The sequence below is a fragment of the Electrophorus electricus genome, chromosome 2 (assembly GCF_013358815.1).
Source record: "Electrophorus electricus isolate fEleEle1 chromosome 2, fEleEle1.pri, whole genome shotgun sequence".
Lineage (NCBI taxonomy): Eukaryota > Metazoa > Chordata > Actinopteri > Gymnotiformes > Gymnotidae > Electrophorus > Electrophorus electricus.
Window position 1 is genome coordinate 23,527,057 of NC_049536.1, and position 22,796 is coordinate 23,549,852.

Consider the following 22,796-nt stretch of genomic DNA (forward strand, 5'->3'; position numbering starts at 1 on the left):
TGACTATATTGCTTCCACCATTTATTTGTTCATTTACTCATGTTCTGAATTCTGTAAAGACTGCAAGCAAAAAAGTTCAAAACTAGAATGGAAGAGGTTCTTCAGTCCTGATGAAATTGCAGAATAATGTTGGAGAGATGGTGTATCCTGAGATACACCTCAATTCTGGGTCATGACTGTACAGTTATATAGTTCACTACAGAAATTACCTCTGTTTGAACCCCCCCACCTCTCTCTCTCTCTCACTCTCTCTCACACACACATGCCCACACACATGTCTCTCCTCTCTGCAGTTTGTGGCTCATCCTAACTGTCAGCAACAGCTGTTGACTATCTGGTACGAGAACCTGTCTGGTCTGCGGGAGCAGGCCATTGCTGTGAAGTGTCTGGTGGTGCTGGTAGTGGCCCTGGGCCTCCCGCTCCTGGCTGTGGGCTACTGGTTTGCTCCATGCAGTAAGGTAAGACCCAGTTAAGGACTAGACCTGTTAGCCTAAAGCTATGTTATTTTGTGGGGACTCTGAGAAAAGATGCGTAAAATATATGTTACTAATCCCTGGGAATACATGTGACTCTACCTGTTACTGAACCCTGGGAATACACATGACTCTACCTGTTACTAATCCCTGGGAATATATGTGACTCTACCTGTTACTAATCCCTGGGAATACACGTGACTCTACTTGTTACTGAAGCCTGGGATTACACCTGACACTACCTGTTACTAATCCCTGGGAATACACATGACTCTACCTGTTACTAATCCCTGGGAATAGACCTGACTCTACCTGTTACTAATCCCTGGGAATACACCTGACTCTACCTGTTACTAATCCCTGGGAATACTCCTGACTCTACCTGTTACTAATCCCTGGGAATACACCTGACTCTACCTGTTACTAATCCCTGGGAATACACCTGACTCTACCTGTTACTAATCACTGGGAATACACCTGACTCTCATCTTGTAAACTGCTATTTTTCTTTCTTTGTGCAGTTCAGAGTATATCATGTATGTGGCAGTGTCCTCTGCACCAGTAGATGGAGAAATGAAGGTTATGTTAGATTATTGGATCTTTGATACAGTTATTGAGCAGCACCACATATATTACTGATCATATATTGGTGTTCCTTCTCCACTGAGATCATTATTTGTTTCTTCATTGATGGTAATTTACATCTTTTTTTAGCACTAACATGCCACATCAGTGGAACTGCAGCACTCGTAGGACAAAATGATGACCTTCTACGTCTGCTCAGACTGTACAATGATCTCATTTATGATGCATGTCAAATAGGAAGTGGAAACCCAGCCTAAGAGGAAAATGTCACCGTTTGTTTTCACCTCGATGTCATGGGTTGTTATGATGTCATTCGACTCTTCTTCCTGCTGACCATAGATGTCACTGTGAGCAAATGTTATGATGGAATAGTGGATTAAAATAAACTCCACCATGCCATTCCAACAAAATTTCCAAGAAGCTGGGATGTGTGTGTTTGTGTGAACCATGTGGATTGTAGAAGACCTATTGAATATGTAGACTTCATATTTAACGTAACTGCTAACTGTTGCCTCAGTAAGCATGAGTTCTTTAGTTTGTGTGCAGCTGCCTCTGTTATTGTCTGCAATCTCTGATATTTGTCTCTTGGAAACGTGTACAGATAAAGGGGGCTTTTGAAAACGGACCCGAGAACAGGAGCCAGGAGACTGACTGCATGTGTTCTGTGGGTCAGCAGGACTGTGGACAGATTTGCCACTGAAAGACAAATATCCAAAAATCAGAGGAATAAGACATTGTATGCTGCCGAAAACTCAATGGTGCATGGACTGTAGTCGCCAAAATGAGACTGATTGAAATTGTAAGATAGTCATGTCTCAAATTAAATTAATTTCAATAGCTCAAGACAATACACAAGTCCTGAGTCAAAGGTTAGTTTTGTTGACATTATAAGTAAATTAAATAATTCCAGATGAAAGGTTTTGGTTTCTGTGTTCCCAGCAGAAGCAGAGTTTATGATGTGTTTGTTCATTGCTGAAGGCCTGAGCTAATGAGCTGAGATAATGGCACTTCCAAAGAGGTGTCTGTGGTCCTGTCTGGTATCAGTACTGCTTTAAATCAGGCAGTATAAGGAATTGATGTAGAGGGTGAAAAGTGCTTGCATTTTTACCTGCACTACCTGATGCAATATTGTGTGTTTGTGTGTGTGTGTGTGTGTGTGTGTGTGTGTGTGTGTGTGTGTATATCTGTGTGTGTGTGTGTGTGTATATCTGTGTGTGTGTGTGTGTGTGTGTATATCTGTGTGTGTGTGTGTGTGTGTGTATATCTGTGTGTGTGTGTGTGTGTGTGTGTATATCTGTGTGTGTGTGTGTGTGTGTGTGTGTGTGTGTGTGTGTGTGTGTATATCTGTGTGTGTGTGTGTGTGTATATCTGTGTGTGTGTGTGTGTGTGTGTATATCTGTGTGTGTGTGTGTGTGTGTGTGTGTGTATATCTGTGTGTGTGTGTGTGTGTGTGTGTGTGTGTGTGTGTGTGTGTGTGTGTGTGTGTGTGTGTGTGTGTGTGTGTGTTTCCTCAAGCTGGGTAAAGTCCTCCGCAGCCCCTTCATGAAGTTTGTGGCGCATGCGGCCTCCTTCATCATCTTCCTGTGTCTGCTCGTCTTCAACGCGTCGGACCGTTTCGAGGGCATCACCACCTTGCCCAACATCACGGTGACGGATCACCCGCTCCAGATCTTCAGGGTGAAGACCACTCGCTTCACCTGGACAGAGATACTCATTATGATCTGGGTGGCAGGTGGGCAGCAGCCTCCCCGCACGCAATCACACTTCACGATTCATATCAGTCAGTTTTAGTATTATATTCAAACAACTTTTAACTTCCAAAGTTGCTTTATCCAAATAATGTTTTCCAAAGCCAGCCATTGATCTTAGCATTCAGTGAGAATCTTCACACCAGGTTTAACTGTTAGGTGAAATTTATTATGTTTTGCATTTTGTGAAATAACATTTTTATCAGAGAACATTTGCATGAAGCATTTGATAGTCACAAAGGTCACACTGAAGATCTTCTGAAGTTCCAAGATGTGGAACACGAGGAAACTGTGAAGCTTCTGGATGGGCCCCCAAAGCATTGAAACATTAAAGTTATTCTGAATATTAGAGTGTGCACTTTGCCTGTTTTGAGATGATCTTTGTGTTCTGGTAGTTTACAGAGTTTCCAAGTAGGTTGAGGATCTAATGAGTCCTGCTGTTTTGCTGAGGTTTGCGCTCTTCCCACTAATGGGTACCCACATCAAAAGCCTGGTGCCTGGGTGCTGAGTGGCTGGGTGTGGAAAGACATCACTCAGAAAACTGGTGACATGTTCGACCATCAAGGATGAAAACAGGCCATGGTGGTTACTGCACTGCTGCGAGACAAATTCGACTGGCGAGATTGGATGTTAAAGTTTCCCCTGTAGTGCTGCATGTTCAAAAAATATAAACTTAGTTCGGGACACTCCAAGACCTTTTCAGAGAAGGTGTTTAGTGTGTATGGAGAAAAGATTGGTCCTGTAGTGCAGGGGACTCATTTTATTGCATAGATACACAGTACTAATAGAAGCTCTCTAAAACATTTTCAAAACACTGTTTTAAAGTAATGATTTAAAAGAGGGCAGTATAGCTCAATGGAAAAGATCATCATTTTGAGGTTTGATAAGGTGTCCTGCATCTTTCCAAACCTTTTATGGTGCAGACGTTGTCTCAGTATGGATGAGACACTGGAGACCTGTGAACTCTGTTAAATCTCTTCTGTGTAAAGCCCTTGTAAAGTACAATAGAAATAAAATTATTTTTATTATTATTATATGCCTTTGTGTTCAGAGGAAACAGGAAGTGTGTGTATACCCAAGCACGGGCATTTAATCTGTTGCTGAAGGACCAGTGTTCCGTAGTGCAGGGGTTGATTCCATTACATGTGTTCCGTAGTGCAGGGGTTGATTCCATTACATGTGTTCCGTAGTGAAGGGGTTGATTCCATTACATGTGTTCTGTAGTGCAGGGGTTGATTTCATTACATGTGTTCAGTAGTGAAGGGGTTGATTCCATTACATGTGTTCAGTAGTGAAGGGGTTGATTCCATTACATGTGTTCAGTAGTGAAGGGGTTGATTCCATTACATGTGTTCAGTAATGAAGGGGTTGATTCCATTACATGTGTTCAGTAGTGAAGGGGTTGATTCCATTACATGTGTTCAGTAGTGAAGGGGTTGATTCCATTACATGTGTTCAGTAGTGAAGGGGTTGATTCCATTACATGTGTTCCGTAGTGAAGGGGTTGATTCCATTACATGTGTTCAGTAGTGAAGGGGTTTATTCCATTACGTGCATTCAGTAGTGAAGTGGTTGATTCCATTACATGCGTTCAGTACTGAAGTTGTTGATTCCATTATGTGTGTTCAGTAGTGAAGGTGTTGATTCCATTACATGTATTCAGTAGTGAATGGATTGATTCCATTACGTGTGTTCAGTAGTGAAGGCGTTGATTCCATTACGTACGTTAAGTAGTGAAGTGATTTTGAAATACAAACTCAAGCAACAGCCCAGGAATACATCAGCTAAACCTACATTTACTACTATGTAAATGTGTAGTGTCTTTCATGAGCAGTTTCTCTCTGTGCTTTAAGTCATCATGGATCTGATTAAATATCATCTTGTCAGTTCTTAAGCAGAGATGAATTGTAATAAAGCATATTACTCTCAGCAGTGACATAAATACTCACTCAAAAGGGAAGGACACGACCTAGTAAATACCATGCAAGAACACCCTTATTGATTTATTTTTTTTTTATTATCCATTGACTCCACACACACGCACAGAGAGAGAGAGAGAGAGAGAGAGAGAGAGAGAGAGAGAGAGAGAGAGAGAGAGAGAGAGAGAGAGAGAGAGAGAGAGAGATGGACTCAGTCAGTGAGACAGATGGACTCAGTCAGTGAGACAGAACTCTCTTTTGGTTGCTCAACCACTTTTTAACTGGTGAGGAGTAAGTGCACAGCATTCTGCAGTGGACCACATCCAAGTCCTTTTCCCTCTCCACCCTATCGCTAACCCTGTCCCCAACCCCATGCAGGCATGATGTGGTCGGAGTGCAAGGAGCTGTGGACAGAGGGGCCGCGGGAATATGTCTTGCAGCTGTGGAATGTTCTGGACTTTGGCATGTTGTCCATCTTCATCGCAGCGTTCACCGCACGGTTCTTCGCCTTCCTGCAAGCCATGAAGGCACAGGAGTATGTGGACGAGAAGATCCACGCCCCCGACCTGTCCGTGGTCACACTGCCACCTGACATCAAGTACTTCACGTACGGTGAGGGGGGGCTAGATGCTCTGGGTGTTCTGGGTCTTCTGCTGGACAGTTTGCATTTATAGAGGTTTTTCTTTTTTTTGTCTGCAGTTTATTACCGATTAATTTCATGTACCTCGACACTTAACTAATTAGGCTGGGTGGACAGATTACTTGTAACGTGCAACGATCAGGAGGCAGACACACACGCTGTGAAGAGTGAGATTTATTAAGGGAAAATCCATAATCAGAGTCATTAGAACGGTCCAAGGTCAGTGAGCCAACACAGCGTACAAGAACACATGTGAACAAAAAGAAATGAGAGCACACAATGACAATAAAGGGGAAGCAGGCTAGAATAATAACACAAGTGGAGAGGTCATGACAGAGGCCTGGAATAACAATAACACAGACAAGGCATGGATTAACAGACAGCACCTAGGATTTAACACAATGACCAGCAACACACTGAGGCCAACACAGGGATTAAATACATGGGTTAATGAGAACTAAACAAGATACAGGTGAAACTCATAAGGGGTGGAGAAAACGACACTAATAAACAGAACCACAACAAGGAAGTTAAGCAAAACAAAGACATGAGACAGGGTAACCATGGAGACAAGGATGCTAGGCGGGACCAGCTGTGACATTACTCACCTAAATAATTAACAGTTCATTCTAAATATCAGTTCAATAATGTATAAAAAAAAGTTTCAAACTAAAAAAAACTTTGATAAACTTAGTAAGTATTTTTATCTAAGCAAACTTTTTACATTTTAAACTGTCTCTGACCTAATTAGGAAGTCAAGCAACTGAAATTGGGGTCAGCAGTTGGAATTAGTAAAACTGAGATCAGAATCACTATCTTATCATGCACAGGGTTGCCAGAGTGGATGTTTATCCCTACAGCGAGTAGTGAGCCCAGCATGTGTATGTCCTTCCAGCCCGGGATAAGTGGCTCCCCTCCGACCCGCAGCTGATCTCGGAGGGGCTGTACGCCATCGCCGTGGTGCTGAGCTTCTCCCGCATAGCCTACATCCTGCCTGCCAACGAGAGCTTTGGCCCACTGCAGATCTCCCTGGGCCGCACCGTCAAAGACATCTTCAAATTTATGGTGCTCTTCATCATGGTCTTCCTCGCCTTCATGATCGGCATGTTTATCCTCTACTCGTACTACCTGGGAGCCAAGGTTAACCCTGCTTTTACCACGTGAGTGACAGGGACGTCAGCATGTCTATGAATCTTTTCTCACCATATTTCTTTTCTACATGAAAACCTGCAATAACCTAGTGTGGAGAAATAAGGTGTTTGTTACAGGGCGAGGCCAGGAAATTGGGAAGCATGATTTGCAAAGGCAATTAAGTAATATTAGGAGAGGGAAAGGTTGGGATGGGCCATTACCCCCATGCCGCGTTGTGTGGGCCACAGTCCCTGGGTCCCTCCATCCTTACTCCTTCAAATGGAACCTAGCAGAGAGGCATGAGAGTGCCAAGCAGAGGATCCAATTTCACACCGTCGCTCATCTTCAGCAAGGACACAGCACCGTTAAAGAGGGCAGGACTGTGTCTGTCTGTCTGTCTGTCTGTGTGTGTGTGTGAGAGTGTGAGTGTGAGAGACTGAGAGAGAGAGAGAGAGAGCGTTCACCAACATAGAGTTTCACCAACATACCTGAGACAGTGCTATCACAGTGTTGGTTATCATGCAGACCTGCCGATACACATATACACAAAGAAATATTGCTGCACTCTCAGCAACAGTGCACAGATTTTCTTTAAGAGTCCCCTCTGGAAGGCACTCGTCCCCCCGGTTCTGAATCCAGGTGACTTGCACATTCGGTTCCCAGAATGCTAAGTACTTCAGTGGCTGACTATGGGATGCCATGTGTGCCAATTTTAAATAATAAGAGAATTTATTTAAATTTAGATAATAAGTGAAATACATAAACATATAAATGAGTAGTATGATATGTATAAATCAATAAATTGTGAAATATCTAAATAAAACTTATCTAATTATTTTAAGTGCAAGATTTAAAATAATGTAGTCACTTTTAATTTAATAAGTAAAGTTCTTGTTTCAAAACATCTTTTCATAAAACTTTTATATTGTAATGGGAACATTCTGAATGGCTCTTAGTTCATGTTTACTTTCATAATGCCTCTTATCACAACAGTTTCTCTACCTTTTCAATCAAGTCTAATTTCTTTATCCCATTGGCTAATGATCTACTGTTGATTGCTTTTGCCTGAGTAGCAGAAGCTTGCTGAGGAATACAAAGTGACTTGGAGACTAAGGAGAGCTTTATTTGTGTAGTGTAGGAGATGTGGTAGTACGTCTGGCAGCGGAAATGCTTCAGAGTAACCTGATACATGTTGGGGTTTTTATGTTGAAGCCACACATTTCTGCACAGTTATTACAGTATATATGATTCAAACTTTGTGGACACTTGTTTAGCTTACATTTAGCAGGCTAGTAGAGTCAGACTGGTGAATATGTAAGTCAGTCAGCCACCTGCTGTACACAGATATGGACCCATTGGCGAACTGTTTAAGCACAAAGTCTCAGCTAGATATAATGTGGCAGTTACTGGAGAAATTTAAAAGAAATATGAAAGAAAATATGAAATGGCAATAAACAGAAAAGGAAACTTGGTAAATATCCGTTTGGAACTGTTATAATTGGAACATTCCCGTTATGAAATGAACAAGGCTATTTTGAGATAAGCACTGCAGTAATTAAATAAAAGTGACTACATGGTTGAATTAAATTAAATATATATGAAATCTATATGTTCACACTCTCACACTTTCTCTCTGTGTCTGTCTTGCTCTTTCTGCAGAGTTGAGGAGAGTTTTAAGACCCTGTTTTGGTCCATATTTGGCCTGTCTGAAGTCTCCTCGGTGGTACTGAAGTATGATCATAAGTTCATTGAGAACATTGGCTATGTGCTTTATGGGATATACAACGTTACCATGGTAGTGGTTCTACTCAACATGCTGATTGCTATGATCAACAGCTCCTACCAGGAAATCGAGGTGAGCTGACCCACTCTCTGCACACCTGTGTGTCCTTTCTCTCATCCCTGTCTGCAGTGTGGCAGGGCCACGACAGCATCTTTGTCAAAAGATACTTTTGAGATGTTCGTACATGTACATTACCCACAAACACAGACAAAGGTCGTGAAGACATTGGTGCAATGCAGAAGCACGTGTAGCACATGTTTGACACTACTTATATTCATTACACAGTTCACAATACAAAAATGTCCAAAAAAAAAAGTTTAACCTCAACCCACAGCATTTTTAATATGTTTAGTCTACAGACAGAAAGTAACACAGGGCAGTGTGTAGCTCAGGGGTTAAGGTATTTCACTTGTAATTGGAAGGTTCTTGGTTCAAGTCCCACCACTGCCAAATTTCTACTGTTGGTCCCCTGAGCAAGACCCTTAACCCTCAAGCTGTAAACAGTCGTAATTGTAAGTCGCTCTGGATAAAAGTGTAAGCTAAATGCTGTAAACGTAATAGGTCCACATGGAGAGATCTGGCCATGCAGAGGTCAGATGCTACTCCCAAAGATGGGGGAGGGAAGGCAAGCTTTGTTGTTATCACACAGGTCTGAAATCAGCCGAAACTTTAAGAGAGCAAAGTGTTTTAAAGGTTTAGTCAGAACGTCACAGCACGTGTTAGGCAGCTGGAGGGAAGGATCTGACTGGAAATCATGAGAAGCATGATACTGATTAGACGTGAGTTTGCGTACCACCTGAAAATGCTCTGAAAAAAGTTGAGGTTGGCTACGAGTCACAATAACACTGAAATATAATTCTGCAGATTATTATGAACATACTAATCCTAACAGTAGAATTAGAGAGAGAGAGAGAGTGTGAAAAGAGGTGTTAAAGGGAAGGGTAGAGGACAGATGAGAGTATGGGGACAGAATGGGCCACCTTGGAGACTGCTGATAACATTGGATTTCTACACTGCTGTAATCTGTTAGAGGTTATTGGTCCTTCAGTTATTTGTTGACAGAAACTTTTTTGTTCAGCCTGTAGAGAAAACAGGAGCAGAAAACTGCACATTCTTATAATTCCCCCACAGTCTGATTAGAACATCAGAAAGCATGTAATAATGTTTAGGTGGATGACTGGAATAAGAGCTGGGTCTCAGCGTCCGTCCAAAGCTCATGACATGTCTCCTGCGGGACCGCTGAATCTCCACGTCCCTCCCAGGCTCCTGACATGTCTCCTGCGGGACCGCTGAATCTCTGCGTCCCTCCCAGGCTCCTGACATGTCTCCTGCGGGACCGCTGAATCTCCGCGTCCCTCCCAGGCTCCTGACATGTCTCCTGCGGGACTGCTGAATCTCCGCGTCCCTCCCAGGTTCCTGACATGCCTCCTGCAGGACTGCTGAATGAGTTCATTGTGGTTTCTAGTGTCTTATCTGGAAGACTTTGTCCAGATCACTTTTATTTGTCACGATAGAAAATAGATGTTTTACAACAGATGTGATAACGCACCTTTCCTGATCCGCATGCTGGCCACAAGCGAACAAGACAAGGGTGACCAGGGAAACAAAAGAAAACGTGAGGTGGCATGCCAGGACAGGAGCTCAGAACAGGAAGCAATCATCCTCTGATTTCAGTGTAGTTAGAGGCAGACCCATGAATCTGTGTGCTGCTCTCACAAGCGCCTCTGTCTCCCAGGATGACTCTGACGTGGAGTGGAAGTTTGCCAGGTCCAAGCTGTGGCTGTCCTACTTCGACAACGGCAAGACGCTGCCCCCCCCCTTCAGCATCGTGCCAAGCCCAAAGTCCTTTGTCCACTGTGCCACTAAGATGGCAAACCTACTGCGCTGTCGCAGACGACGACTCAACAAGGGTGTGGAGCTCGGCATGGAGAACTCCAAGTCCAGAGTACGTGCGCGTGTGCGTGCGTGCGTGTGTGTGTGAGAGAGAGAGAGAGAGAGAGAGAGAGAGAGAGAGGGAGAGAGAGAGAGAGAGAGAGAGAGAGAGAGAGAGAGAGAGAGAGAGGGAGAGAGAGAGAGAGAGAGAGAGAGAGAGAGAGAGAGAGAGGGAGAGAGAGAGAGAGAGAGAGAGAGAGAGAGAGAGAGAGAGAGAGAGAGAGAGAGAGAGAGGGAGAGGGAGAGAGAGGGAGAGAGAGAGAGAGAGAGAGAGAGAGAGAGAGAGAGAGAGAGAGGGGGGGGGACAATGACAGAGTGTGTGGGTCTCTCTCTCGCTCTCTTTTCTTTTTCATCTAGCTTGCTGTCCCTCATCCTTCCAGCTCTGTGGTGTTTCTATTTAAGTGTATCCGGCCAATTTGAAAATCTACTAAATGTGCAGGGTTGTGCATGTCAGTGGTACAGCACACCCAATCTCCCCAGTCAGGCCAGTCTGGTTCTCTTACCTATATCACCACCCTATTAGCGTTTGCATAAAGGCAAAATGTTATTCCAAAGTAGGCATAAAGCCCTGTTATCGTTCTGTCCCAGAGGGATTCGGTGCTGTCACAGTTCTGTATGTGGCAAACAGGGACAGTTCCTGTTAAGTACTGGGACAGTTAGCGTTTATACGGTCATAGAGATCGAAGGTGTCGTGAGAAACTGTATCACTGTAATGTATGAGTGAACAGATCCTGCATGTTTGCTGTACTGTATGTATCTTCTTTAATCTGGATTGGATGGATATCTTTCTCTGGGCTAATTTAATTGAAATGCTAAGGCCAGTTTTGAAGAGAACTGATGAAATGGTTTCTTGATACCTGTGCATTTTTAAGAAAATGTTTATAATTGCTTAGAATTAGCAACATTTTTTAAGACGTCATCCTTAAAACACCCGCATGAATCAGCATCTTTCATGAAGTTTTTCAGCCCTGGGGATAATATGAATCATGTACGATTTACGGTGTACAATTTATGATGAGTAGAAGTTGTAGTTATAGTAGTAGTGTTGGTAGTAGTTGTAGGTGTTGTAGTTGTTGTAGTAGTAGTAGTTGTAGTTGTAGTAATCTTTGCTAAGATTTTTGCACCACTCAACTTTTTAGCAGTGTAGGACTCGACCTAGTGGTCCAACATTTTCTAACAACTGGTAGGCCTTGGTTTAGCATTTATATTGGAAACCTAATGCACAAAGGGTGCCTATTTTGTGAATTTCAACAGAATGTGGACACACTGAGACTGATATTGATATGTATCTGCATCTATGTATGTATCCCATTGGGCCTGTCCCATACTGGGTAGCAGTGTAGGGTGCCACCTAGTGGCTAACATTTTCATTACTGGTAGGCGTTGCTTATTTGGATTTATTTGGAAACTTAATGAATAAACTGGGGCTTATTCATAATTTCCTCTAAATGTAAATAAATTTAGACTGATATGTTTAATGATGAATACCATTTGACCGGTCCTATACTGACTGTTTTTGTATGCACATGTGTGTGTGTGCGTGTGTGTTTGTCCACAAACACTGGTAATATAAATAGCTGTGTGTATGCATGTTCATGTAAACGTGCATGAGTTTGAGGTAATGCAACCCGTGTCCTGACTAGCTGCCTGCCAGGACTCGTCTGCTTCTGACAGCCTGTATGTTTCACAGCTGAACCTCTTCACGCAGTCCAACATGCGCATGACCGAGTCTCACAGCTTCAGCAGTATCCTAAACCAGCCCACACGCTATCAGGCAAGGCAGCTGATCTCCTCACGCCCACGCTCCTCTGCCCTCTCCTCCTGACCTCTGACCTTCTCCTCCATCCTTTCGGTGTGCTTATTCTCCTCTCCTCACGTTTTCCCATTCTCCGCCCCATCTCCCCTCCTCTTCTCTCAGCTTACTCTTCTCACTTACTGGTTAATAAACCCCAATAAAACCCCAGAAAAGAAAGAGCCAGTGGCCTTAAGCGTCTGCGACCGTGGCGCCCTGATCAATCTCCTCATCTTCCCACAGCAAATCATGAAGCGTCTGATTAAGCGCTACGTCCTGAAGGCTCAGGTGGACAAGGAGAACGATGAAGTCAACGAAGGTAAAGAGGAATTCAGAACCACATTCCGTCTCTCTCAGGACTTAGACCTGTATTTATGGAAGCCTTGATCCATGCATAGAGGTGTACATATTATTTATGGAAGGCAGGAACTGATGACAACCTCGGGGAAAGTAGGGAATTACAGGAAATTGCACAATTCACATAGCAGTCCATATTTAATTATGCAGATACATAATTACTGCATATGCAACATACACATGACAACCAGTCCAGCTTAAACAGTGTTTTGTCTGATGTCTTTATTGACATACTTGAGCAGACCAGTTAATTAACCTGTTAACCTAACCTGTATTTGTGTTTATTGCTCCCAATAAATATTTGCAGCCTTTAATGTGTTAATCCCCCCCTTTAGATGAAACTGTAACTCATTCTGGGTTTTGTCCAGTTACGAGCTCCAAACAGCTGTAAAACCATTGCACACATTTACACATTCAAAAGGAGCCTAGAACAGATGGCACACTGCCTATGGCACAGTGGCCTTTGGGGCATTATTATTAGACCACACCGAACAAGCCCAGAACATTTTAGAGACCACAGAGAGTTCCCTGCCTTATAATGGCTGGTTAATGAGTGGGTTTAAATGTCCAGGAGCCAGTCTCAATTACATACTGAGTTGGGCCCATTTTTACAGAGACCAAGCTTAAGAAAACCAGATAACACTTACAGGTTTTAACGCCCTTTGGATTCATGGCAATCGATTGCTTCCAGAGGGAGTTAGCTGAGAGGTCAGGGAGACCTGAGCCATCCTAAATCATCATAATGTCAGCCATACTGGCTGGCATTACATTGACATGTCGGTGCATCCAATTTCTTTACCCAACGGGTGAACAGGTCAACATCAAAGTGCAATTTGTGGCAGTGTCTGGACACAACATTAACCCTTTATGGATATTAGTGACCAGTAACAGGGCGGGATATGAGTCTTACCTGAACACACTGGCTTGCTCACTGGGGGGTTGGACTCAGGCATTTGTAAAGCAGCTTTGTGACAACAACTGTTGTAAACAGAGCTATAGAAATAAATTTGAATAGACATTTTCAAGAAGACTGTGGGTGCCCTCCATTTGCATACTTAACATGAATACTAGCTGCACTGCTCAAAAAGATGTAAGGGAACACTTAATCATCACAGTAAAATAACAAGTCAGTTAAACCACAATCCATGCTTAGAATCAGTTGATTTTTGAGTATTGTGTCAATATACACTATTGTCCCATAATGCACTGCGAAATGGGAAGAGAGGAGCTTTTCATGACTAGAAATGTTTTGAATAAATGGTGCACCAGTGTGGCAACAATGGCAGCATCATAACTGGTGTGTAAATGTGCATGCAACGGAAAATTCTGTAAAAATAAGCACATTAATTAGTCAGTTTAAAACATTGTGACACATTCAGTATGGAATTTGTGTAAAACTGTTAGTTAGTATAAGCTAGCCACCATAGCCACATAGGCATAATGTGGCTATGCTAATAACCATATCAGTATGATATATAAAGTGCAATATTCACTGTAAATAGTAGAGTCGTACTCTCCTGTGGGAGAATGTTAAAAGATAGTTACTGACCATTTTATTTGTTTTAAAGTAAATCAATCTCTCAAAGTAGCCTTCAGAGTTGCGGCGTAGTATGACACATGTGGACATAGCAACAATTAATCAGTTTTTGTTATTGTTTGTTTTTGTTAGTACAAAGCGATGCAGTTCATAAATGTGCACTAGCCTGCCAAACGCATACTACTAAGACCAATACAAAGAATGTACCTTGCATTATTAGTGTGGCATGTAGTGGCATGTATTTTAAGTGTGAAGTATTGACTTGTATTATTAGTGTGCAGTATTAGTATGTATTATTAGTGTGCGGTATTAGTGTGTACTTTTAGTGTGTAGTATTGGTGTGCAGTATTTGTGTATATTATTAGTGTGCAGTATTAGTGAGCAGCATTAGTATGTATTTTTAGTGTGCAGTAATGGTGTGTGGTATTGGTGTGCAGTATTGGCATGTATTTTTAGTGTGCAGTATTAGTGTGTATTATTGGCATGTATTATTAGTGTGCAGTGTTAGTGTGTATTATTGTGCAGCATTGCTGTGTATTATTGTTGTGCAGTATTGGTGAACAGTATTAGTGTGTGTTATTAGGGTGCAGTATTAGTGTGCGGTATTAGTGTGTATTTTTAGTGTGCGGTATTAGTGTGTATTATTGGTGTGTAGTATTAGTGTGCAGTATTGGCATATATTATTAGTGTGTAGTATTAGTGTGCGGTATTAGTTTGTATTTTTTATGTGCGGTATTAGTGTGCATTTTTAGTGTGCCGTATTGGCATGTATTATTAGTGTTCAGTATTAGTGTGTATTATTAGTATGCGGTATTAGTGTGTGGTATTAGTTTGTATTTTTATGTGTGGTATTAGTGTGTATTTCTAGTGTGCAGTATTGCTATGTATTATTAGTGTGCAGTATTGGCATGTATTAGTGTTCAGTGTTAGTGTGTATTTTTAGTGTGCAGTATTGGTATGTATTATTAGTGTGCAGTATTGGCATGTATTATTAGTGTGCAGTATTAGTGTGTATTTATAGTTAGTGCAGTATTCGCACGTATATTGTAGTATTAGTGTGTATTATTAAGGTGCAGTATTAGAGAGCAGTATAAGTGTGCAGTATTTGTGTACAGTATAAGTGTGCAGTATTGGTGTACAGTATAAGTGTGTAGTATTGGTGTACAGTATAAGTGTGCAGTATTGGTGTACAGTATAAGTGTGTAGTATTAGTATGTAGTATTAAGGTGCAGTATTAGAGAGCAGTATAAGTGTGCAGTATTGGTGTACAGTATAAGTGTGCAGTATTGGTGTACAGTATAAGTGTGTAGTAATAGTGTGTAGTATTAAGGTGCAGTATTAGAGAGCAGTATAAGTGTGCAGTATTGGTGTACAGTATAAGTGCGCAGTATTAGTGTGTAGTATTAAGGTGCAGTATTAGAGAGCAGTATAAGTGTGCAGTATTGGTGTACAGTATAAGTGTGTAGCATTAGTGTGTATTATTAAGGTGCAGTATTAGAGAGCAGTATAAGTGTGCAGTATTGGTGTACAGTATAAGTGTGTAGTATTAAGGTGCAGTATTAGAGAGCAGTATAAGTGTGCAGTATTGGTGTACAGTATAAGTGTGTATTAATAGTGTGCAGTATTAGTGTGTATTTTTAGTGTGCAGTATTCGCACATATATTGTAGTATTAGTGTGTATTATTAAGGTGCAGTATTAGAGAGCAGTATAAGTGTGCAGTATTGGTGTACAGTATAAGTGTGCAGTATTGGTGTACAGTATACGTGTGTAGTATTAGTGTGTATTATTAAGATGCAGTATTAGAGAGCAGTATAAGTGTGCAGTATTGGTGTACAGTATAAGTGTGTAGTATTAGTGTGTAATATTAAGGTTCAGTATTGGTGTACAGTATAAGTGTGCTGTATTGGTGTACAGTATAAGTGCAGTATTGGTGTGTATTATTAAGGTGCAGTATTAGAGAGCAGTATAAGTGTGCAGTATTGGTGTACAGTATAAGTGTGCAGTATTAGTGTGTAGTGTTAAGGTGCAGTATTAGAGAGCAGTATAAGTGCAGTATTAGAGAGCAGTATAAGTGTGCAGTATTGGTGTACAGTGTAAGTGTGTAGTATTAGTGTGTAGTATTAAGGTTCAGTATTGGTGTACAGTATAAGTGTGCTGTATTGGTGTACAGTATAAGTGTGCAGTATTGGTGTGTATTATTAAGGTGCAGTATTAGAGAGCAGTATAAGTGTGCAGTATTAGTGTGTAGTGTTAAGGTGCAGTATTAGAGAGCAGTATAAGTGTGCAGTATTGGTGTGCAGTATGTGTGTAGTATTAGTGTGTATTATTATAAGTGTATTATTAAGGTGCAGCATCAGAGAGCATTGTAAGTATGTAGTACACAGTTGGGATGCACCGTGTGACTTACAATGTGGAAAACGGTCTATAGATTTGCGTACTGGAGGATTCATAAATCTGAATTTTGGGGGTGCATGCCATTTCCTGTTATTTGTGAATAAACACACTTTTACTCTGGAATACATGCAAAACTTTATAAACGAGGCACCTTGAGTTAAAAAAATATACTCAGAAATACAGAAACATGCACTCTCTTTATGGTCTTGGTGTGTTTGTGTGTTGTTAAAAATAAACAGGTGAGCTGAAGGAGATTAAACAGGACATATCCAGTCTTCGTTATGAGTTACTGGAGGACAAGTCCCAGGCCACCGAGGACCTTTCTCTGCTCATCCAGAAACTCAGCGAAAAACTCAACCTGGGTGCTGTCCATGCACCTTGACCCGGGCGTGGAAAGCCCCTCCCTCATTCCACAGTGAGCAGACCTTCAACATAAGCCTGGACCCTGAAGAATTCTACTCTGAACTCTGACCCTCAGCTGCACTCTGGCCAAACCCCTCAACAGTGTCTTGACCGGTCCATCAACTTAGACTGCTTGACAGATCTAAGTTCTGCCTTTGTCTCTCTGACGACAGCTCAGACACATGCAAACGCAATAACTCTGTCCAGGACCTACCCACTAGTTGCAAATACAATGCAAACATAATTACATGACACATTCATGTCTGCTGTAACATGGCAAGTGTGTCAGCCTGTATGTTCAGAGTGACACTGCTGAATTTCTAATCTCATGCACTCACACTGTATTTTTGTTTAGAGTCAGTACAGGCTAACAACAGGAAATCATATTTACATATTTATTTGATTGTTTGTAACACATAGCCCTCAAAGAATATTGACTAAAATAGGTTTAGAGAATTTCAGAAAACACAGCCAGTTATCTCTTCTGACCAGATATAATTTGTGACCCACTGAAAACTCTTTGGTACACGTTTTTACATTTTTTTTACATTCCACTTTTCCCTGTTGTCTTTTCCATCTGCATGCTTATCTCTACATTTTCATAGCGAAGTTCTTTATTTGAATCATATGAACTGAGATGCAATTCCATATTTACAGGACAGTGCAGGAGATCTAACAAAACCTGAGACACAGCAACATTTGTAAGAATGGCTGAAGTCTGTTCTATCTTTAGTTCCTCAATTCTCCTCCATTTCGTTTCATTTACAGAGCTCTGAGAGTGAGACTGACCAACCGCCCAGCGATCCAGTCATGCTTAGACCTGTTTTAAATATGACAGATAATGGATGGAGCTTCTTTGATTTCTCTGAAAAAATTACACAACAGATGTGAGTAGTGCAAGGGATTCAATCAGTAGCTATTGTACATCTTGTGAACCTGCAGTTCCTCGTGTGGAAAAGCAACACACAGGTGACACCCCACGAGTCTTGGTGGCTTGTCTTGCTCTGAGGTCTCACTTGTAAAAGTCAGGGAGGGTCTTCTGAGAGAAAGACAACATCATCACATCAGTGGTCAGACCTGGAGGTACCTCATACACCGAGAATAATGATTAGTTGGTACACAAGTTCAGTGAACTTGTTTTTCGTTTCCCTATTTATTTGTCTAATTTATTTATTTCTGTGGCTTTGTGCAATTTTTTTTTTTCATGCATTGTGTTGTTGCATACAGCTGTGACTCTGTATGGTAGCCCGAGTATATTATCCCTGTAGAATAGCCTAAAACCAATATACTAGTATTTTCAAACAAATTAGAACTGGCAGGGATATAATTTGACATATTTAATGAATACATGTATGTGCCCATCATAGTAAACGTGTCGTTCATAGATCATTTTGCTTTTAATCTGCAAATAATTAAAAAACAGAAGCGGTTTGGGATACAGGAGTGGGGAACACACCAGTCGAGGGTCAATGAGCACCTGAAAGCATTTAATCCAAAGGATTAGGATTAAGGAGTCACAGGATTGACGCATAATATCTTGTCAATGCATTAATGATGTGGTATTGATAGGAATTATAAATCCTAATTTCAGAGATGATCGTAGATATTACACGCTGCTAGCGGAATATTTCTCAGGTGACGACTGCACAGATCACATTCTGAACTGACTAAATTTAGATCAACAAATTAACTGTTGTAGTTCCTTTAATATATTGACATACAATATTTTTTAAATTCCACTTAAGTTTATTATTGTTGTAAAAGGTGAAAATAAACACCTGGTGTGTACAGTTATAGCCTGTACAGTAACTAAGACTGTACGTCTGCGTTGATTTGGTGGATCACAGATTCGCTCAACAACTGAGGAATATTCAAGAATATTGAAAGTGTATTTAACTGAAAACAGTCTGGATTATTTTCTCCTTTCTTTTTCCATTCTCGTCTCCATCATTGCTAGATGTTTAAGATATGCATTTTCTTGTGATGTCTTTAGTTCAATTTGATCCATAAGAAATATTATAAAACATTACAGAAATATGAAGAATTATACAAATATGGTTGTATTATGAAAATATTAAGACCAAATTGAAATATGCATAATTCAATTTGTAACATGTTTTCTACATAAAACAACTTTAAGGGGAAAAAAAAAGTCTCCCAATTTCTCAAACATACAAAGATACCGACCAGCATTCAGAGGTACACAGAGCAGATGGCTTATAATAATGGTGAACTGGTCACACATTACTACCCTTTTATCAGCTTTGAAAATGGGCCAAAAATGTTCAGTCATACTTGAAGCTGTTATGGGAGTATAGCACTCATCTGTTCTATATAAGTGATCTTTTTCTTGAAATTTTTGGTCAGTGCCAATGTAAACATCAATTGGTTTTAGAAATCACAACGTTAATTATATTAGGTTGGATAAAGTTAATAACAAGCAAGTAACAACAAGCATGCCCAGTACGTGTGTGTGAGTGTGTGCGTGTTTGTGTATGTGTGTGTGTGTATGCATGCAAGTGCATGTGTGTGAGTGTGCGTGTGCACGTGTGAGTGTGCATGTGTGAGTGTGCACGTGTGTGTGTGTGTGCACGTCTATGTGTGTGTTTGTGTGTGTGTGTGTGCACACGTGTGTGTGTGTGTGTGTGTGTGTGTGTGTGTGTGTGTGTGTGTGTGTGTGTGTGTGCGCGTGTGTGAGTGGGGGGGGGCGGGGGGGTCGACTCCAGAGGAGGAACAGAAATGGGTGGAACCTGAAAACATCAGCTTAACTCCTTCTCTGAACACTTGACCTCAACCTTCCTCCAACACAGACTGGTGGGCTAAGACAAGCAGCAATGTTTGCATTTGTGTACTTTGTGTTTTGTTTTTTTTCTGGAGGGAGGGGCTCCCGCTCAGTCAGACCAAGCACGAGAATAAGAGCATGTGTGAATTCCCAAGTTCCTGTCTGTATTCCACAGGCACTGCTAACTCTGCACCAGAGCACCGCAATCTCTAGTGTGCTGTTATGGAGCAAGGCATCGTTTTGCATCATTTTCCTTCAACTATTAGAGACCACATTCCCCCCTTAGCTGCTTGTATTTGTGAATAACACTAAAGAATTCCCCCCCTGTATCTGAACAGTGTACTGTGTTCTTGGCAGAGCTCCAGTCATAGGCTGATTGATGGCCATTCTACTCCACTGTGACCTCATCTACCATGCCATTGTTACGTTGCTATGACAGCTGTTACACAACAGTACATGAGTACCAGGCTGCTAAGAAGATGACTAGAACACCACCTCCTTTACATCGCCAGTGTAAATAAACAGTACAGTGAACACTGAGTATTTCACCAACAAAAGATAATGGTCAAACAGCAGCTCAGAAACAGTGGTGCAAAAAACAGAACTCCATAATTTATCTGACACTTTTTTATCCAACAACTTATAATTATGACTGAACATAACTTGAGGGTCAAGGGTCTTACGTGCTGATTATTAGTCAAGCACCTTAACTGGTGAGCTAACAATGGCCCCTACTAGTTGTTACATTTTGTTGATAGCAGTGGTAGTATGTATGTACTTTAAAGCGCACAGAAGTTCATGTCTGGAGAAATAAAACAACAGAACATACAAAACTGTGGCACAGCTCGAGACGAACATACTTCCTGTCTAAAACCCTGTATTTAAGACATTAACCTTGTATTACACATGAAATCTTAGATGAGGGCAGGATCTCCTGCTTATGGCTGGTGACACAGTACTACACTCAGTCATATTTTAATGCTGTTTATGTGCACGCTTATGGGTGGCAGCAGTGTCTGGTCTCAGAGGTGATCCTCAGATACTTGCCCAAGAGGAAACCCAGCTGGAAAAAGGGGCCCTATAACAAAGTCCATGGAGAGAGGGAGCGCAGCGATATGTGAAGAACATGATGTAAGATGTTGGTGTTGTATGGCGTGCATAACACTCTCCACGAGATATTAAGTACAGTGCTTTTTAGACATGGCAGACATAAACATAACAGGTGTGTAAGTGTGTGTGTGTGTGTGTGTGTGTGTGTGTGTGTGTGTGTGCGCGTGTGTGTTTGCATCAGTGCATGCTTGAACATGCTTAGATATTCATCATACATATTGTGCTTCATATTTTTACAGCAAGTGAACATGCCCCTAGTATAGAGAGACAAAAAAGATAAGTGTGACTGAGGCATTTTGCATTATGGTATGAAACCATCAGTGTGGTAACCACACCTAATCTGCATTAGCTTTACTATAGTGTTTGGTGTTTCATGTATTAGCTTTACTATAGTGTTTGGTGTTTCATGCATTAGCATTACTATAACGTTTGGTGTTTCATACATTAGCTTTACTATAGCATTTGGTGTTTACTTCATTAGCATTGCAATAGTGTTTGGTGTTTAATTCATTAGCATTACTTTAGCGTTTAGTGTTTATTGCATTAGACTTACTATAGCGTTTGATATTTCATGCATTAACTTTACTATAGCATTTGGTGTTTAATGCATTATCTTTATTGTAGTGTTTGGGATTTAATGCATTAAATCTGGGCATAATTCACTCCCAGTACAAGTGATGTGAACTGGAATACTGCAGTACTGGATGTCCAGTGATAACCCTGGCACTCCTGACCATTTGTCAAATATTTTGACCAGTATTTTAACATAACTTTTTTAAATTATGAACATTTTAGTTAAATCAACTGTATTACAAGTTAACAAACATATTTCTAATATACGTTAATGAACTGAGTAATGAACTGAACTGTAGATCACAGAAGAGCTGTAGTGTGGGTCAACAGGTGTTAAAAGTCATTACATCACCCTAAATATGAAACCAGTGTTCCCTACATTTTAGGTTAGTTTAAAAACAAAGGAAAGAGGGATCGTGATTGCAAATTTAAGGTCACAGTGATGAAATCAGAATTGCAGAAAGCAACCACATAATCTTCTCAAAAACGCTCAAACAGCAGCAACTTAAATACAAATAAATACTACATAAACATCAAAGCTACACAAAGGCCGCTTAATAACCCAAACTGAACAAATACTTTAGGAAAGCCAAAGAAACCAATAAGGTAGGCTGGGTTTCCCTCTTTTACCTGCTACACACAGACAGGATTATGTACATACAGGACTTCTCAAACAACATCTTGTCAGCACTGCATGTAACTAAATACTAATGCTGGTGTGAACGGAACTGTCCCTAAAAGCTGTGATTTCACTAGAAAACAGCATTCCATAAAGGAGTGTAAAAACAGGATTTCAGTAACCTCACTGCACTTGTAGATGAGTTTAACATTATGTTCCCACTACTTCCATAATTGTAGTGTAGAATATGTGTAATATTTTTGTATAGTACTACAGCTCTTGGTGCGCCCTCTCATTCTGCTGTTTCTCATTTGTCTGTGTAATACCACACCACTAGGACTCCAGATCTATTTGGGATTACAATTACAGCGCCGCATAGTTTGTAATTAGCAATATGAACAGTTCACATCATATCTACCCTTTTACCTAGTTAATGACTCTTCCTTAAGGATCACCCCATTTGTCAACAATTACTCTATTACATGGTGAAAATCATGTGATTATCACCCCATAACAGATAGGGCAGGGCGGGAGCAGGGGCATAGTGTATTTCCCCGAGGGATAGTGTTTCCTTTAATCTGTGGTTTGAAAATAAACAGCACTGTGTGCGTGCCCGAGTCTTTCCCGTCCGTTCACAGGCTTATGGAGACGGCCCTTTTCAGGAAGGGTCGCTATATTGTAATCAGCAACTAACCGTTTCATCAGGGTCCGGCTGTATTAACTAACCTGTAGCCTTCTTCACAAGGATGCAGACTGTTCCGTCGTCTCTACATAATGCAGAAACATGCTGTTACACTCTATGCTCGTGTGTGTGTGTGTGCACGGTCTGCATCAGCTGTGCAGATACAATTTCCACTGGTTCGAAGTTGTTCTGCGAAGCTCTCAGTAAGCTTTCTGCTCTTGGTTTCTCCGCTATGCGGCGAAGTGCATACAATGCAAAGAGACGCAAAGACTACACAGAGATACAGTGCAAGCGGTGCAATACCCAGCTCATAGAGCAATGCGTGCGGAGGACTGT

General features: G+C 41.2%; 1 protein-coding gene across 5 annotated transcripts in view; it reads left to right on the top strand.

Annotated features, from left to right (window-relative positions):
* The window catches only part of trpc3 (transient receptor potential cation channel, subfamily C, member 3), a 36,071-nt gene extending 17,292 nt beyond the window's left edge, over positions 1 to 18,779 (top strand). For 3 of the 5 annotated variants that reach the window (XM_035523700.1, XM_035523704.1, XM_035523705.1), the window contains exons 4-12: positions 294 to 458; positions 2,574 to 2,790; positions 5,104 to 5,337; positions 6,261 to 6,525; positions 8,156 to 8,351; positions 10,015 to 10,224; positions 11,902 to 11,985; positions 12,247 to 12,322; positions 16,532 to 18,779. In XM_035523700.1, coding sequence (XP_035379593.1) covers positions 294 to 458; positions 2,574 to 2,790; positions 5,104 to 5,337; positions 6,261 to 6,525; positions 8,156 to 8,351; positions 10,015 to 10,224; positions 11,902 to 11,985; positions 12,247 to 12,322; positions 16,532 to 16,674 — 1,590 coding nt within the window. In that variant the 3' untranslated portion in view covers positions 16,675 to 18,779. The remainder of the gene's footprint in view (positions 1 to 293; positions 459 to 2,573; positions 2,791 to 5,103; positions 5,338 to 6,260; positions 6,526 to 8,155; positions 8,352 to 10,014; positions 10,225 to 11,901; positions 11,986 to 12,246; positions 12,323 to 16,531) is intronic. The other 2 variants (XM_035523701.1, XM_035523703.1) reach the window with 2 other exon arrangements.
* Positions 18,780 to 22,796: the final 4,017 nt, after the last annotated feature.